We start from the raw sequence: 17,006 nt of genomic DNA on the forward strand, positions 1-17,006 counted from the left end.
TGGGATTGTCTCGTCGAAGATGCTCTATTGTGTAAAAAGAAATTGGGGGAGTTTGAATGGATTCGGACTATTTTAATGGCCATTGCGATTCGTGATTGCACATTAAATGGTCTACCAGTCATCCTCGTGCTATTTGATCAAGATGAGTGCATCACGATGAAACCCTGATGTCATTCTGTATATTTCTTTATCTCTACCCCTGTCTTTCTTTTTACTTCTGTCAAATTCTATAGATTCCTTTGGATGAGGAACTCCTATCCAAGTCTGTGAAAAATGTAAAACATATTCCTCTTTGCGCAATGAATTTGTGCAATGGAAAATGTCTGTATTCGTGAAAAAGAAACATGACAATAAAACTGTTCAGCAATATGTATTCATAAATAAAAACGCCACGCATGTCCTTTTTTCTTACATCAACACTAGACCACAAACTGAACATAAACAAGAATCATTGTCTACTTCTACTTGTTCGATGGAACTGTTTTATCAATATTAGTGATATTAGTGTATGTTCATGTTACTTTAATGCCGTTTTTTTTTAGGCACCAATCTCGAATGACCTGCATCCCTTGTGTGTTATATTCACTCATTTCATGGTCAGCGAGGTTGAAATTGTTTCTGTGTTCAGAAAGGTTCCTTCCGTTGTATCTTTATCGGTTTACCTAACGTGATGTTTGATGTAAGCCAGCACGGCCTTGGTGATATCTCATTGGTCTGCATTTGCTAGTGCATATAGTCACGTGCTCTCGAATGGACATACATTTTCGTGTTTACACTTTGTAAAGTGCAAAGCGTTCTGGCATTAGGCATTCAACTACACATTGACCAAAAGTTATCGCAGACCAAACTTCCTGATATCATCCAACTTGGGTGAGGAAAAATATGTCGACACGCCGTCGTCAAGCATCGCCATCACTCGTAGTGGGGTCTAACAAAAATTTAAGCCAACAAACATGATGTGATCAATAAACTAGATGCAAAGCCTATTATGGACTTTTTATGTAATATTGACACGATTGATGAGATTTTGTTTGTATTCTCTGTTGTAAGGGTAAGTTGTTCTCTTTAACAGACGCTATCACAATTCCTTAGCATTCAACCTGCGGCCTGATTGTATACAATATTAATGAATGGGTACCTCCCAAAGTAGTGTGGTGACCTTTTATCACACATTACGTGCTAATTGACCAACCAATCAGGGAAGCAATGTTCCGCTCAAATGACGTACTCTTGTCGTCATTCAGTAATCTGAAGGATGACGAGGGGCAGTAAAGGAAAGTGATGTTGTATAAATTGTCGAAACTGAAGATGGGCTTTTTGTTAAAGAAATAACACGAATGCAAAGCAAAATAATATTACCGCAAAATTACCATAACTTACAAAGTCTAATCTTGATAGAACGAGATAGAAAGATTCAAAAATTCAAAGGCGTGAATTCATTCTGCATTGCATTATTTTTTCATTAGGATATATGAGTACAAAGTACGTCACTTCTATGATTGACCAAAGTTCACACACACAAAAAACAACAACAACCCAACAACACGCCCACAGGGCTATTGTCATTTTCTTTATTGGATAGTTTCTCTAAATTGTCATAAACTGTAAGTAAAGGAAGTTAAGGGTTCTCTTTTTACTGCTCTTGAAAATCCCAGCTAGCCATCAATTTCGCAAATTCATTTGTCCCTATGTACGAGAGTGTCTTATTTACTTGTCAAAAGCCTACAAGATGTTGCTGCACTCATCACTTTAGCATCATGAATTCTAGAATCTGACCTGCATTTTTTCTCTCAATATTCTCACGACTCTAGGATAAATCGTCCAGCGGCATTTCGGAGGCTTGATGGTGGCGTGGATGATGGTCACAATCACCTCAGCGCTGCATCAAAGGCTCCGATCTCAACTTAACCCTTTTCTTCATCTCTTTGGTATGTGATGTGGCCCTAGCTAGATTAACAACTTAAAGAGGACAAAGATAAAGTCAACGAGATTATCGCCGACAGACCGACAAAGACACATCCGTCTGTCTGCCATTTAGCGGGCCTCAGAATGTTTCTATTATCGTAGGTTATATTCTGCTGGCATGACAGCGAACTGCAACTTCGAAGACCAAGACAGTGTATGGGATTGCAAGTCGATGAGGCTGCTGGAATGATGGTGCTCGATGACTCCAGTAAGCATGCAGAGTGTATATTGAATCTGGAGAGGCACGGTTGAATTTACAGGTGTGAAAGGGGTCATCGGAGGATGTGGGGCCTGATTTGCGCATATAACGATGGTGCAGAATCTATAATGTAATTAAGGCTCGTCAGGGACTGCAGCTTGAAATGGCGCTTTGAAAACAGTGGAGGAACCATCAAATGTGTCGGAGAGATCAGTTCGAGAGTTAACGATTGCCGACAACCTTAAACAAAGTGTAATTAATCGAACTCATTCATAGAAATCAAAGAGGTGCTAATAGGGGTATAGACATTGCAGTCAAAATATTGTGCATCTTTGCTGAAGTGTGTCCTACCCTGCAAATGGTGTACCCCCATGACGTAACGACAGACATCTTTAACGTCTGAAACACAGATTCGTAACTAGTCTTGTTTGTTCATAATATCCAGAGCAGTATTAAAGCTCGAAAGACGCAAATTTGTTTACAACATGGCGTTAGGGATGGAACAGGAGACTTATCCCGTCACGAATTCGTGGATTGGCGTGCACTCACGCCTGAATGGGTCACAAAACCAGTCAGCGTACGAGTTCTTTAACAATGGGAGTACATACTACGAAGAGGTTGGTACGATCGAAGCGACACCGCCACAGGCGGAGGTTTCGCCCGTCGAGCTCTTCTCCAAGGTCGCGGTGATCGCGCTGAACATTGTGATGACCCTGATCGGGAACATCATCGTTATCGCCATCATCATCCGTAACAAGCACATGCGGACGGCCACGTACTACTACCTGATGAACCTTGCAGTCGCCGATATCATCATCGCTGTGTTCTCGGAGTGGACCTACCTATGGGGCTCGCTTACCAACTCTTGGCCTATTGGTGGTTTCATGTGCAGGTGCTCTACTTTCGTACAGGGTAAGCTGAAGTACAAGTTGACTCCATGTTCGATCATATACAGCGTGAATGAAAAGAGTAAAAAGTAAATGAAAAACAACGGAACGATGAAAGTTTTATCAAAATCAATTTTTCAATAAAACATAAAAAAAAATAAAGCATGCAAAATGGGAGGAGTGAGAAAATAGAGTAGGACCGTAGAAGTAGAAGTGGTAAAATAAAAGAAATACTCATTTATCATTACTATTATTATTATTATTATTATTATTTACACCATACTCTCTAAAATGACAGAAGTTAGGATTGACCCATATAGTCTATGAAATATTGTGGACAGTAGGGATCATATTGACAGAATGATCGTACTACGACAATTTAATTCAAAGTGTCTATATCCAACCATCCGTACTTAAATCTATTTCTGTGTTTTGATGTCTTCGTGCATGTACGGGTGTCTCGTTGTTGTTGTTGTTGTTGTTGTTGTTATTGTTGTTCAATCCGTATGTATGACATTTTCAAGACTCCAACACTTTCTTTAATCCTTTAAACTCGGAATATAACTTATTGATATTGTTTGTACTTGCATTCCAATTATCATCGTGCATTTAAATTGTTAAAATCAGTGAGAACCCCATACTCCCTACACTGTGGGCAGTTTTCGTAGCATCTCGTAGCAGCCTATCTTGAAATTTCGAGATATGTTGAAATATATAAGTTCAACTTGTCTCTTTTGCAGTGTTTTTATGCAAAACGAAAAGAAAAAATGACGCAACTAGACCTTGTACGAATAACAATGCAGTATGCTAATGAAGCAGATGGAGGCACTAAACATGGCACAAATGCTGCAGAAACAGGAGCAGAAAAAAAAATGAGTTGTACATGAAATATGGAGATGGCTATATTTTGTTCATTGCTAATTGAATTTTGAATTGAATTGAAGTCGTTCTATATACGGGGCCGCAACTACAATGAATGCTTGTCACACGAAGTTTCGAAACCGGTGGGCTTAATTACGTTCCACCCGACATTTGCCCGAAGGACTGCCAATGAGAAGAATGTGCCCTGTAGGGGTGTAACACTACAGCTTGGGGACTCCAACCAGGAGTCCCCGCATCCATTGATATATTAACGTTCTTACCAAGATTATTATTCAGATTTTGTGGCCTGACTCTTCAAAACTTTTGTATACAATAAAATAAATCTAATCATGATAATGACGATTAGCGTATTTTCCAGCAACACCGTTAAAATTAAAACCGGAAAGAATTCGATGGATATAACTGTAAGTCATATTGATAATATCAGTGTAGTGGGGAAAAATTTTTTCTTAGGGTGGCTATCGGGGTCTAAAGTGAACTTGTCAGTTACAAGTAAAACTTCTTTTGCTGAAACAAAAAAAAAAAAACACGACTGTATACCCCCTTCGCTTCATTTGTATAGTATATCTGTCTGTCTCTAAAGAAATTTGTAATATTTCACAGAGATTTTCTAACCACGAGAGGCTATAACAAGTTCGCATTCTAAGCTTTCCTAAATCTATTCGCCATCGAGACCATGCATGGTGATGCGTCAGAAATCGCCACCAAAGCCATGAAATTAGCTTCATTAAAACAAACCAACTTTAGAGCAGGAATGAGAGAAGAATTAGATGGAACATCCAAGGAAAATACAAATCTTTTATTCCTTTTGACAGTATGATGATAGTAAATAATAGGAAATACCCATATCATAAGCGTGTGTACGTATGACATGGATGTGAAAATATATATATCAAAATATGTTCAAAATGTCGCAGATGGTTTCTTTAACTTTAAGATTTCCTCAAACATAGAGTGCTCTATGAACACGCTCGTGCTCTGCGAGGACACTCGGATTGAATCGTGAACATCTTAAGCTGTTGAGTATGCCCACACAATGCACTTGGGTGTTAAAAATTATGGACGCAATATGTCGGGTGGGAAATATATGAGGCCCTAGGTATCTTTTGAGCCCCATTTGGTAGTCAAAAGACTTAAACAGTCAGGGAGTTGACGTTTTAAGCATATACAAAGTGTGTGTGTGTGTGTGTGTGTGTGCGTGTGTGTGTGTGTGTTTGTGAGTGTGCACGTCCGTGTTTGTGTGTACGTTAAAAAGCAGAAGACAATTGAGGCAGAGTACCAGAAATATAAGATAGTAGCTCTAAGTTTGCTGTGAATGTTGGTCTATTCCTAATCAAATTCATGAATTCGACAGTCGCCCAATTTAGTTAGATGATAATTTCTGTTATATTAGCGAAATGGATGACACTGCGTTATCACTGGGATTTGTACTCAACGCAGTTGACTTGCGTAATCATGACTTTACAATGTCGCAAAAATTTGCTCGATGGCGACCTTGCATGGCGGCAAGACATTTTCTTTCCATTAGCTAGGTTCACATAAATTAAACTGAGAACGCAGATGAATCTGTAATTTGGTTTTCTCCAACACCATGTTGGATTTGAGCTTATAGTCAGATGTCGCCAATAGAATAATGAAATTGATACGTTTTGATGAATACATTGCTATCCAGGTAAAAACAAACAAACAAACAAACAAACAAACAGAATCAGAGTGTGTATGTAATGTGAAGAGATGGAATGCTGAACGGGTACTTGAGTAACTTTTATATACTTTATACATTTTTGTCATTCCTTTTCTCCTCATCAATCAAAATGATAAGTTATGGAATATACGACTTGTAAAGTGGTAACTTATTCAGAAAGACACATTATGCAAATGAAACAAAACTTCAGAAACGGACACAAAGATTGTTGTAAGGTTTGGCTTCCTCGTCGAAGACCTCACTTCTATAAGAATATTTCTTTGATTTGCTTTGTGTTCATTTACATTAACATTGTTGTTGATTAAGCTCGACAAAAGGTATTCCGGAGGTGTTAGGTGACGGAAGTGAGTTAGATGACTATGGATAACATCTGATATATATTTCGTTTTCATTTCATTTATTTATTATCATTTACAAATGTATATATATATATATATATATATATATATATACATATGAATATAAATGTACAAAACATACGCTGAGAAAAAGAAAATTACACGTTCTAGACAAAATGTCAAAATGTAGTAAAATCATTATAGGTTGTAGACCAAAGATGCATGACACATGAATAAAATAGCATCATTGCCGGGATATCAATTATATATATTGCTGGTGTATTGAACTGCGCATAGATACACAAAGTCATCTAGTCTAAAAAAAAAAAAAAACACACACACACACACAATTAAGAACAATGTAAAAATTCAGCAAGTCTGGAGAGTATGTTCTTTAGGAAATTCAAAAATTATTGGGAAGTATGCTTTAATTACCTCGTATTCCCGCCCCCCCCCCCCGAAAAAACTGATTTGAAACAAAAATACGTGTTTGTGAATAAGGGTTTCTTTTGGCTCCTCTCGCATTTATTCCAGGTAATGTAAAGAATTCTGACATAGTGGGACACAAAAAATCGATTAGCATAATAACGTGCCTTTGATTTCCTTTGGTGAAATATAAAGAAAAAATGGCACATGTCTAACTTAGATTTGGTGACCTTTATTTTTCTTTGCTTATGGATAAAAATTATAGGAAACAGAGCCCACGTTTGGAATTGAACACTGGATTTCGAGTACATCAGTGATTTCAATGGGATATGCTTTAATAATGTCACAGAAATGATACAAGAACAACATGCACCCGAACACAGCACCCGAAACTTTATACGTCTGTACTGCTATTGCAAATGCCAGTTACTTCGTTTGTTTGTTATTTCCCGAAAATAAATAAATAACACACATATATTTCATATTTTGCTTGTACTGTAACAGATAGAAATTCTATTCTCCATTACTACAAGCCTCTTTTCCATCAATAATTCTTAATTTTTGGAATTCAATTTCGGTTTATTTGCAACAATATTTTTTTTTTCCATTTGACAAAATATAACTGAAAAACAACAACAAAACAATATCATTATAAATATATCGTGAAAACTGTGCAGAATTGAACAATGTATAGGTTTATTTTCAAAGCAGAGAAATACAGGAAATAGATATAGGAAAAATGCATATAGGTCAATAAGATATTATTACATGTTGCATATGATGTCTCTGGAAGCAGAGCTTGATAACCATTTTTCACATGTTTCGGGTGTCATGACAAGTACGAGTAAAGGATAAATGAGTTGACAGTCTCTCTCTCTCTCTCTCTCTCTCTCTCTCTCTCTATATATATATATATATATATATATATATATGTATATATATATACAGGGTGGCCCAAAAAGAACGGAACGCCTAAGATCTTTATTTCAGCAATATTGTTGCAAATATGTCATCATGTTGCATACTATTAGAAAGGCCATTCTTTTTCCAATAGAATGAGACAACGCTCTTTAATTTCAGTTAATGTGTTACGATTTTAGGCCCATTTTTGTCAACACTTGCAATTTTCAAAATGTGATCATTTTGCACTCTCAGAGATACAGAAACCAGTGAGAATTCGGCTTACCGTAGAACCAGTAGCGTTCGCAATGTGCGGAATGTGGGGCTGACAGTGTTATTGTCGTCAGGTTGTCTCATTCACAATGGTAACGGACAATGACAGCCACATTCCACACATTGTGAAAGTTACTGCTTCTATGGCAAGCCGAATTCTCGCTGATTTCGGTGTCTCTGAGAGTGCAAAATGATCACATTTTGAAAATTGCAAGGGTTGACAAAAATGGTCCTAACCATGATGCATTAACCAAAATGAAAGAACTTGGTGTCATTCTTTTGGAAAAAGAATGGCCTTTCCAATAGTATACAAAATAATGACATATTAGGAACAACATTGCTAAAATTAAAAATCTTAGGCGTTCCGTTCTTTTTGGGCCACCCTGTATATATATATATAGTGAATTAAATTTGGACAGTTCAAGAATTGAACTTATTCCGTTGACGTCTTGAAATCTTCGTTAAGTTAGTTGACAAATCTCCAGCTGGAACTACCCTTGAACTTATTATTGAACTTACTATAACTCACTGAAATTAACAAGAAAGTATTTGTTTTTTCTTTCCACAAAAATGCAATTCCCGCATTTGAAATATTTGTCATTGCCTACAGGAGACAGGGATATGCATCCATGGTGAAAGAGAGAAGGACAATAGACAATGGTGTGACGTAGATAAAATGGATGAGCCAAACCAAGATGAAAAAAAAAATCTTCTCTCATAATTATCAACATATTTCTCAATATCCCGATAGCTACCTTTCGTAGCATTTAATTGAGGAAACCAGAAAGCAGTGAATACAAATGGTGGTTGTGGCCATTGAGGTTTTTAATCATACCTCAAAACATTGACCGAAAGTTATAAAGTGATGCTAAGGTATTCGAAGAGAGATTTGAAGATGTAGGGAGGAAACTCTCGACCGTTGTGCGAAATAAGAAACGTTGGGGGGAAAAAGTGCTGATGTGATGAAGGGGGAAGTATCTTTCCGAGTGTTGTTGGCGTCCAATGAGGTAATTATCACAAATCAAACTGCTCTGGTTGCCCACTGACCGGGAGACGCTTACTTGTACCTCTCGTTTAGCAGGGTCATCCATTTCTCTCCCCGGTGACGCCTGAGCAGCGGAATTCGGAAGTCGGGCAGTGCAGGCTAATAGCTTGTCAACATCCAGCAGACGAGTTTTAAGATTGATGCCGCAAATATTGGGCCATTACACATTACGTCGTCAAAGGTCGACACCATTACAAAGAAAGAAGACGAAAGTAAATAGCTTTGGATAAACTAACGAATAACCAGAAACGTCGAGATGGATTGATAAGTAGTTGATAAATATAGGTACATAGATAGATAGATAGATTGGAAGATATACAAATGGTAATATAGAAAGGAAAGAGTAAAAAAAAAAAACATGTTCAAAAGCAAACAACTTGTAGTTCTATCGATTAAAGAGTCATTGGCTTTTAAGAGTGATATTTAAAAATGTCAATGCAACGCAGCAACGAATGTACATGTTTTACATTCAAAAAAACACTCACACTGATGTGTTATGTGTATATCGTCACATAATGTATGTATCTATTTGCATGTCATTCATTGCAACGATGTATATAAAGTGTTCCTAAACAAGACAACATCTGTAAATACCACAAGCTTTCAGTAATGCGATGCATATTACTTGATCTAAAAGTAGTTGTAATGATGTATGGCTTTTAAGACGATACTTTTAATGGTTGAAAATATTCTCTCTGTCTAAAAGTTCTTGGCTCTAAGATTAGCGGTGTGAGACCGGGATTGAAAGGCGTCTCCAGTGGCTCCCGCAGAACCTCGGGTCTGATCGGAAGTGAGGGAATGAATTGCCGAGGGGGGTCTGTGGTGCACCCCAGTAAAATAATGGGGCATCCACATGACTGTGGTCGATGGGAGAGCGATGAAGTCAAGACAGTCATTTCATTTTCTCAGCCAAACTTAACAAACGAAAAGAATAGCTTTGATACTTTCGACAGTCAGATAAATCAAAATAATTCAGCAATCTCACTTGCCAAGATGATATGGCTTCTCATCAAAATCATTGAAATATTTGAGAGCATTTGATTTTATTTCAAGTCTTTATACATATCAGCTATACTTATACAACTCTGGACAAGTTTAAAGGTATTAGCCCACATTTGTAAACCTGCAGCAAGCAATTGGTCTCATAGTTAGCATGGAGTTTGGATATGATTGCAGTAACACCTGTGCAAAATTTCGTTCCAATTAGTCCATTACTTTCATAAAAATGAATGAAAATGCACCGTATGCATGCGTATAAAAATGCTCGCTAGCTCCGGTCCACGCACGTACTACATGCATGCGATACATGTGTAAGTTTATGTGCGTAGCTAGCCCGCGCTCGTAATTTGATTTTGGGTCGGGTTGACCCGGTTTGAAAATTGATTTTAAAACGATGATTTTCTCTCTTTTATCGAATGGTATAGACAAAGAGCAACAGGTGAGGTATGTTACTGTTATAACTTGTACTTGAAGTCATATTGGACCTGTTTTATGCAGTTTTGATTTTCGTGGGTTTGCAAATGTGGGCTAGTACCTTTAAACTTCCGTTTTCAGATGTGAAATAAACTCTTTTACTAGGTACCTGAACACCATGAAAAACAAACATGCTATTACACGCTATCATTTAAAGGAGAGAAAATGGTATTCACATATATTGATTACATACTTTTTTGGTTAAAAACGACAACATGGTTGCAATATAACATATACATATATGCGACCGTGCACCACAAAACCAACAAAAAGTTGCACGCATTGATTTAGTGTGAGGGCTGAAAATATGTGAGATGGGTCAACCTAGCCAATCTTGACTTTTTCATATTTTCTGAAAGAGCACGTCTTCTTCTACATTATACTACAATTTGGGAACATGAAACAAACAGGAAAGTGTGTTTTTTAGCAGTTTATATCGAACACCTTTTTTTAGAATAGTGTGATGAGGAGTGTCTTTAGAGTCCCCTTTTCATTTCTTAAAACCCCTGTACACATTCTGCACTTTCAACTCTAATAACTTCAGAAAGGATAATGCTGCTGCTTTGAAAGTTTCGACTGATCACGGACAGAATGTGTTAATAAAACATGGTCAATTTCAGCATAATTTCTTTATTGTTGTTACTCCGGTGGTTTACATCCTGTTTTTGTCCCATTCATTGCATAGCTAGCACGACTTGGTAAAGATTAAGCGCTTGAATAGACACTGTGCTTCAGAGCCTCTTTTCTCACTTCACACTTTTCCTGAGTGTGGGCTTTCTTTTCAATATTTTGATGGGTTAGGAGGGTATATTGGATTTGAGAGAAAACTTATTTTAATAACGCGTTTGGGCTGTTTTGAAGGCCCCGAGTGTGGGCTATTATACTCAAATGGCTGATAATTGATGATTATCATTAGCTTTCAAAAATGATGAGACATATCTTTCAAGAAGATCGAGACAGTCGTTTGATAAATCACCCCCATCGCGAGTAAATGAAACGATTAAATCTCGCCTGGTCACCATCGCAACGTGAAAGAGCTAATGACCGGTCATCACACTTTACTAATGACGGGTTATAAACAAAATTACGTGTTAGGCAAAATAAATGCCTGGTCACGTGTACGCTATCAACCAATCATTTGATTGGGATCTGATCCATCATTCTATGAAAGGTATAACCATGCTGTTGATCGACACGATAGTATCACTACTTCAAATAATATTCTATTAAACAATACGTTATCATCAATATCATAGTTTGCTATCTTTTTCGTAAGGATTATAGCGTAATGTTTAGGCATGTTAGGGGAGACCATTGACCCTGCCCAGGAAACCAAACGGACCTGCGTCACACAACACTGATCATAGTAATGGCGCTCTCTGTTCTGCATTTTTGTTAATTATTCCTGACAACATTCTGCTTCTTGATATCTATTTTTGTTTCGAGCAAAACACACTCATTCGGGTAATTGGTCTCTGCTCCTCACAACCTTCAGACATCATCAAAACGATTACATTTTATCGACACTCGACAAAGATTCCAAGGACTCTTAATCAATTAGGTTATTAAAGATTAAATGACTGCTAGCATGCTGCTGATGTGTCCGTACCAAAGGAGAATGATGTAGCTCAGCTTTACAAAAGTTCCCCTGTACATCAGTCTGCAGCAACACCGGAAAGTTCATCTAAAGTAGATATAAACTTGTTTTGATGATTTCATTCGATCACAGCATCTCACGACACCGAGCAAGTACTAGTACACTCTTTCAAAACATGCGCATGCGCAAGCAAATACGATATATTTCCCTACCACTTGTTACCGAGTACGGTATGATCCGCAATACCCAATAGTTGCGGTTCTCTTATAGGAACTTTATATCCAACCACTGCCGCATGTTCTATTTTGAGAGCACATGTTGCTCTACGGTGAGGAAACAAAAATGAAAGAATAGACAATTAGAGTAATATGTAATGTCATCCTACATCGCATATCAAAGTGTTTCTCTCCCTCTCTCTCTCTCTCTCTCTCTCTTTCCCAGGCCTGTCTGTTCACGTTAGCATCCTTTCCCTGGTTGTGGTTGCCGGAGATCGATACGTCGCCATACTTCATCCGATCAAATCGCGCGTCATCAAACGCAACGCATGGCTGGTCATCGCGGCGGTTTGGCTTATTGCGAGCGCTATCAACGTGCCGACCCTGTACTACACCCACTTCCTGAAATATACGTGGGACAATGGCGTTACAGTGGTGAGCAGTACAGCCTGATATGGAATGCTAAAGACTTTTATATCAGCTCCTTGTGACAAATGTGGTTATATAAATGGCGGGCTTAAACTTTCACTGGGAGCCTTAATGAATAATGTGGCAGTCACAACTCCGAGAATAAATGATATTTCATGAACGTGGTACGTGTAGTGATAATGATAACGCCAGAAATGATTAAAAAATGTAATAATGATGATTATCTTGATAAATCCTTAATAGAAAATCTGATGAGAAGTACATCACGTCTTCGTTGATTCAGTTCTCGTAAGAAATAAGTTTCCCGGCCTTTAATCATTGCATCGTAACTGATTCTGCTCATCACCTCACCTGGTTCATTGCGTTAATCTTATGAAAAGCGGTAAATCGTGAAATATCCGATTTTCGATTTTTCAATGATGCTCACCCTTATATTTTCCCATCTTGAAATTGACCTATGACCATTTTAAACCGTATCAACTTTTGTTTCTTGGTGGATCACTGATATAGTTCGATGGTGGAAAATAACAATACTTTCCTTGAATACGAAATTGTGCATTCGGACTACCGCAAACAAAGGTGACAACGAGATAAATTAAATCCTCGAAATACTGGACATCAACTGATATTGATTTTATCAAGCCGAGCGCATCCATTAATCAAATTGGGATATTCAAAGACACAGATAAACGGTAAATAAGAGATGCAAGGTTAAAATGCAGGTGCATTCTTATTCAACGTTTCAATCGACTCACGGTTATATCTATTTGATTTGATGACTGCCTGGTACAAGTTTTGCTTTGAACAAGACGTTAGTTATGAAAGGAGAAAAAATTAAATTCATTGGTCTCTTACAAGGCGCACTTTCATGGCATCTAGATAATATAAATCTAAACAATTTAAAGCGTTTCATGCGTACAACAAAAATGAAGAGCACAACAAGAAAAGGATTATATTCAAATAGTGTTTTGATAAAGATCTATCGGGCTGATCATTAACCCGATTTATTTCCTGTCAGTAAAAGTTGGGTATAACTCTATAGAGATGATTAAGAGAGTCATTTAATACAACATTATACAACATTATACAATACAACACATCAAGGGGTTGGCATTAAAGTTCACTTCACTATAAGAAAAGTGTATCAGTGATGATACTGAATGAAGATATCAAACTCTGAACTAATTCAAAGAGCAAGAATTTCCTTGTCTGCTTGAAGTCACAATAACGTAATATATCAAATCGTTTTCGTTTTTATATCGTCCGTTATCCCCTTTTGTCTGGTGTCTTCTTTTCTTCCTATTTTCTCCTTTTTGCTACCATATCCTTTTCTTTCACTCTTTTCTTCCTGCCTCCTCTCCTCTTGTTCTTGGTTCCTCGTTCATCCCTTTTGTATCATCTTCTTTTTTCATCTTCTTCTCACCTCTCCTCCTCTTCTTTCTCCTCCTCCTCCATCATCATCATCATCATCATCATCATCATCATCATCATCATCATTGTCATCCCCTTGGGCTTCCCCTTCCTTTTCTGTGCAGTTTTACTGTTTCGAGCACTGGGGAGAACTTGACAACAAAGAGATATATCGGGCCAAGGAAATCTACTCTACTATCGCTTTCGTAGTGGTCTACGTGTTGCCCCTTCTCATTCTACTTGTCACATACATCCGGATAGGACAGACCCTGAGTTCTCGGAGTACCAGCGGTCCCGGGGTAGCCATACAGACGACGATCTCTGCGCAAGACCGATCCCGAAGGAAGGTACTTAACGATTCCAAACATTAGAAACTATCAACAAGGGAGCATCTGTTCATTTCTTTTCCTACTTTGTATCATTTATCATTTGTGTTTATCATCATCAACAACAACAAGATAAACAAACAAACAAACAATAAACAAGTCTTAGTCTTGCCACTTAATCAACGACAAAGTTCATATACCGGCTTACAATGCTCCACCGCCCCGGAGTCCCGAGGACATTTCATGAAGCGTTTTGTCCGACGAATTTGTCGGACAGATTTGCTCTCAGCAAATTAGAAACATGGATTTCAGTAGCTTGTAACAGTTTGTCAGAAAAAAAAAATATATCTGACAAAACGCTTCATGAAATCACCCCCCCCCCCCCCCCCGACTCCACTTATTTAACAGCTCCCGGCTCTGGTGAACTGCTAATCCCGTCTGTCCGGTGTGAACCTTTTCTATCGCGACACGTACAATATGTGTCGATGTACCAGGTCTGTTTGATAATGTATTCAACTACATATTTCTATTTTTATTTTGATAATTTGTTCATTTATTTATTCTTTTATTCACCAAAAGCTTGTAGCCAACTATTCAGTTAAATTTCCCAATCTCTCTGCAAAATAATGAAAATCATGTGTGTATATTCCTTTGTGAGATCGTTCTGGATGATGGTTTTTGTACACCCGTCTTCTTTCTGTCTAGCGCACTTGAGGGAACTTACAACCATAAATGTGCACATTTAATGAAATCGGCTCCCATTCGTTACTTGACAGGTAGTCCGGATGCTGATTGTCGTGGTACTCGCCTTCGCGCTCTGCTGGTTACCCTTCCACGTGTATACATTAACCATTCACTGGGGAACTGGGTCTGTGAGTATTTGTGAATGTAAATTATGACATGACTATAATGTATTACAGATGGTGATTTTGATAACCTCAGCACGAATGAATACCACAATTTTGTAGTCAAGCAGCTATCATTAAAGGGAATCGTAACCCAAAGAGCAATGTGGATTGAGTGAAAGCAGCAACATTTGTAGAACACATCAGTGACAGTTTGAGGAAAATCGAACGATCGATGCAAAAGTTATAAATGTTTAAAGTTTTGGTTTTGGAACCGCTGGATGAGGAGACTACTATAGGTTATGACATAAATATGTGTGGACAACAATATAAAGAAAATATAAAGAAAATTTCACCCAAAAAACAAAAACAAAACATTTTTCTAGCATAATGAAAGAGCACTTGACTAACCGCTTTCAGAAAGCGGGGGAATAATTGCTATCCTTAACATATGTCAGTAGCAAGTTGATAGAATGTGTAACTTTCATGAAAAATTAATTTTTGTGGAATTCCCGTTATATTTTCTTTATATTGTTGTCCACACATGACGCCACACATGACGTTCCCTTGATGGAAAGGCAGGAAATTGTTAATTATTGACTTAAACCTTTTTTTTTTTCAGGGGAAGTTAGGCTACTCTTCGAAGAATATAGCAAGATGTTATCTTGAATCTCAAATAACCCATTGTTAGTAGGATAATTAGGTGTCATAATTCAAATAGTCTAGCGATTTGAATTTTGATCATCAATACATTCAAGATAAAAATAGAATAGGGCCTAATAATTTACTAAGGGCTAACGAACAAGTGCAATTTGCATTGCAAAGACATGGATTTCTATAGCGAATTCCACCTACCTAAGAAAAATGTCCTGAATTTCAATATATGTGTTTATGTTTGCTTTTCGTGTTTTTTTTTTTTCCTGACTTTTGTTTCCCTAGTTGCGAATTTTTAAGAATCGTGATGTTGACTTCGGCCTGCTTTGGCTCGGCTACGCAAACTCGGCCATGAACCCGTTCATCTACTGCGGTTTCAACGAGAACTTCCGGAGAGGGTTTCGCTACGCGTTCACCGGACAGTGGTGTTTCAGACGACCACGTCAGACAAAAGTTCCTATTGGTGCTCCAACGAAATCGACGGTCACGACGTTCACCCATAGCGACCACGTCGACCCAACGACTCTCGAGTCGATGCTGTGAGGAAAATAATAAGTGAAGTTTCTACACGTTCATCATGAAACTCCACTCTGGCTGCCATGAATTACAGCTTAATTTGAATGAAGAGATAAAAGTGAACCACTGCCAATTGAAAACCCTCAATTATAGAGAATACACTTTTCAAAGACTTTGATCTTGTGCGTTGTAATATGATCATTCAATCAACTCTGATTAAACTTTTGAAGAAGCGATCTTGTGCTTGAATACCTATTGGATATTGATGTATTTATAGTGATATTTGGAAAGATGCTGTGTGTGTGGTTTTTTGTTTCTGTTTTTTTAGGGGGTAAGATGATACATCTATGGTGCATCGCTTTTAGAAAGGCTCTTCCCCTCTTTCAGAGAAATAAATCATGCTGTCAAAGTCAATCATCCTCTATGATCAGAAATAATCCTGAGTATAAATCCTGGCAATGATGCTCATCAACCATTCTTTCCGTTTCGCTTCGTATTACGAATGGTGATGTATGCCTGCTTGTGCCAGGCCAGCCCGGTAGATGAATATTGGTGGTCAAACTTGCTGCAACCATAATGTAGTGTGTCACATGCATTAAATAAAAGATCAACGGAAAGTAACTATCATATTTCAGTTCATTAATAAGGACACAAACATTAATATTGTAACGGCCAGAAATAATTCAAACATAGAAAATAAAACAAACAGCAGGTCTAAGATTTTGGAATATCAAACTTAAAGCAAGCTGCCACGAAATCAATTTTTGACCGCTAAGATGACAATGAATTGATTATTGAATGCTGAAAGTTATTCATAGTATCACACATATTCAAATGCTTACCTCACAACATTTTCTTTCGAGGTTTCTGTTGATACAGACAGCTTTAAGAGACAGTCTCGGAGAAAGTTCGCTGCTGCCT

At 37.7% G+C, this 17,006-nt stretch overlaps 1 protein-coding gene across 1 annotated transcript; it reads left to right on the plus strand.

Moving 5' to 3' along the window:
• The first annotated feature begins 2,649 nt into the window (after positions 1-2,649).
• On the plus strand, positions 2,650-16,112 carry LOC140228406 (neuropeptide FF receptor 1-like). The gene is made up of 5 exons (XM_072308626.1): positions 2,650-3,076; positions 12,132-12,340; positions 13,870-14,091; positions 14,847-14,942; positions 15,870-16,112. The coding sequence occupies exons 1-5, from the start codon at positions 2,650-2,652 to the stop codon at positions 16,110-16,112; spliced, it is 1,197 nt and encodes a 398-aa protein (XP_072164727.1).
• Positions 16,113-17,006: the final 894 nt, after the last annotated feature.

The sequence above is a fragment of the Diadema setosum genome, chromosome 5, assembly GCF_964275005.1.
Source record: "Diadema setosum chromosome 5, eeDiaSeto1, whole genome shotgun sequence".
Classification (NCBI taxonomy): domain Eukaryota; kingdom Metazoa; phylum Echinodermata; class Echinoidea; order Diadematoida; family Diadematidae; genus Diadema; species Diadema setosum.

Bases quoted from the DNA above. Each gene is read 5' to 3' on its own strand.
- LOC140228406 (XM_072308626.1), top strand. From the start codon at position 2,650: ATGGCGTTAGGGATGGAACAGGAGACTTATCCCGTCACGAATTCGTGG. The intron at 14,092-14,846 runs GTACTTAACGAT...GTTACTTGACAG, and splicing joins AAGACCGATCCCGAAGGAAG to GTAGTCCGGATGCTGATTGT. The intron at 14,943-15,869 runs GTGAGTATTTGT...CGAATTTTTAAG, and splicing joins TTCACTGGGGAACTGGGTCT to AATCGTGATGTTGACTTCGG.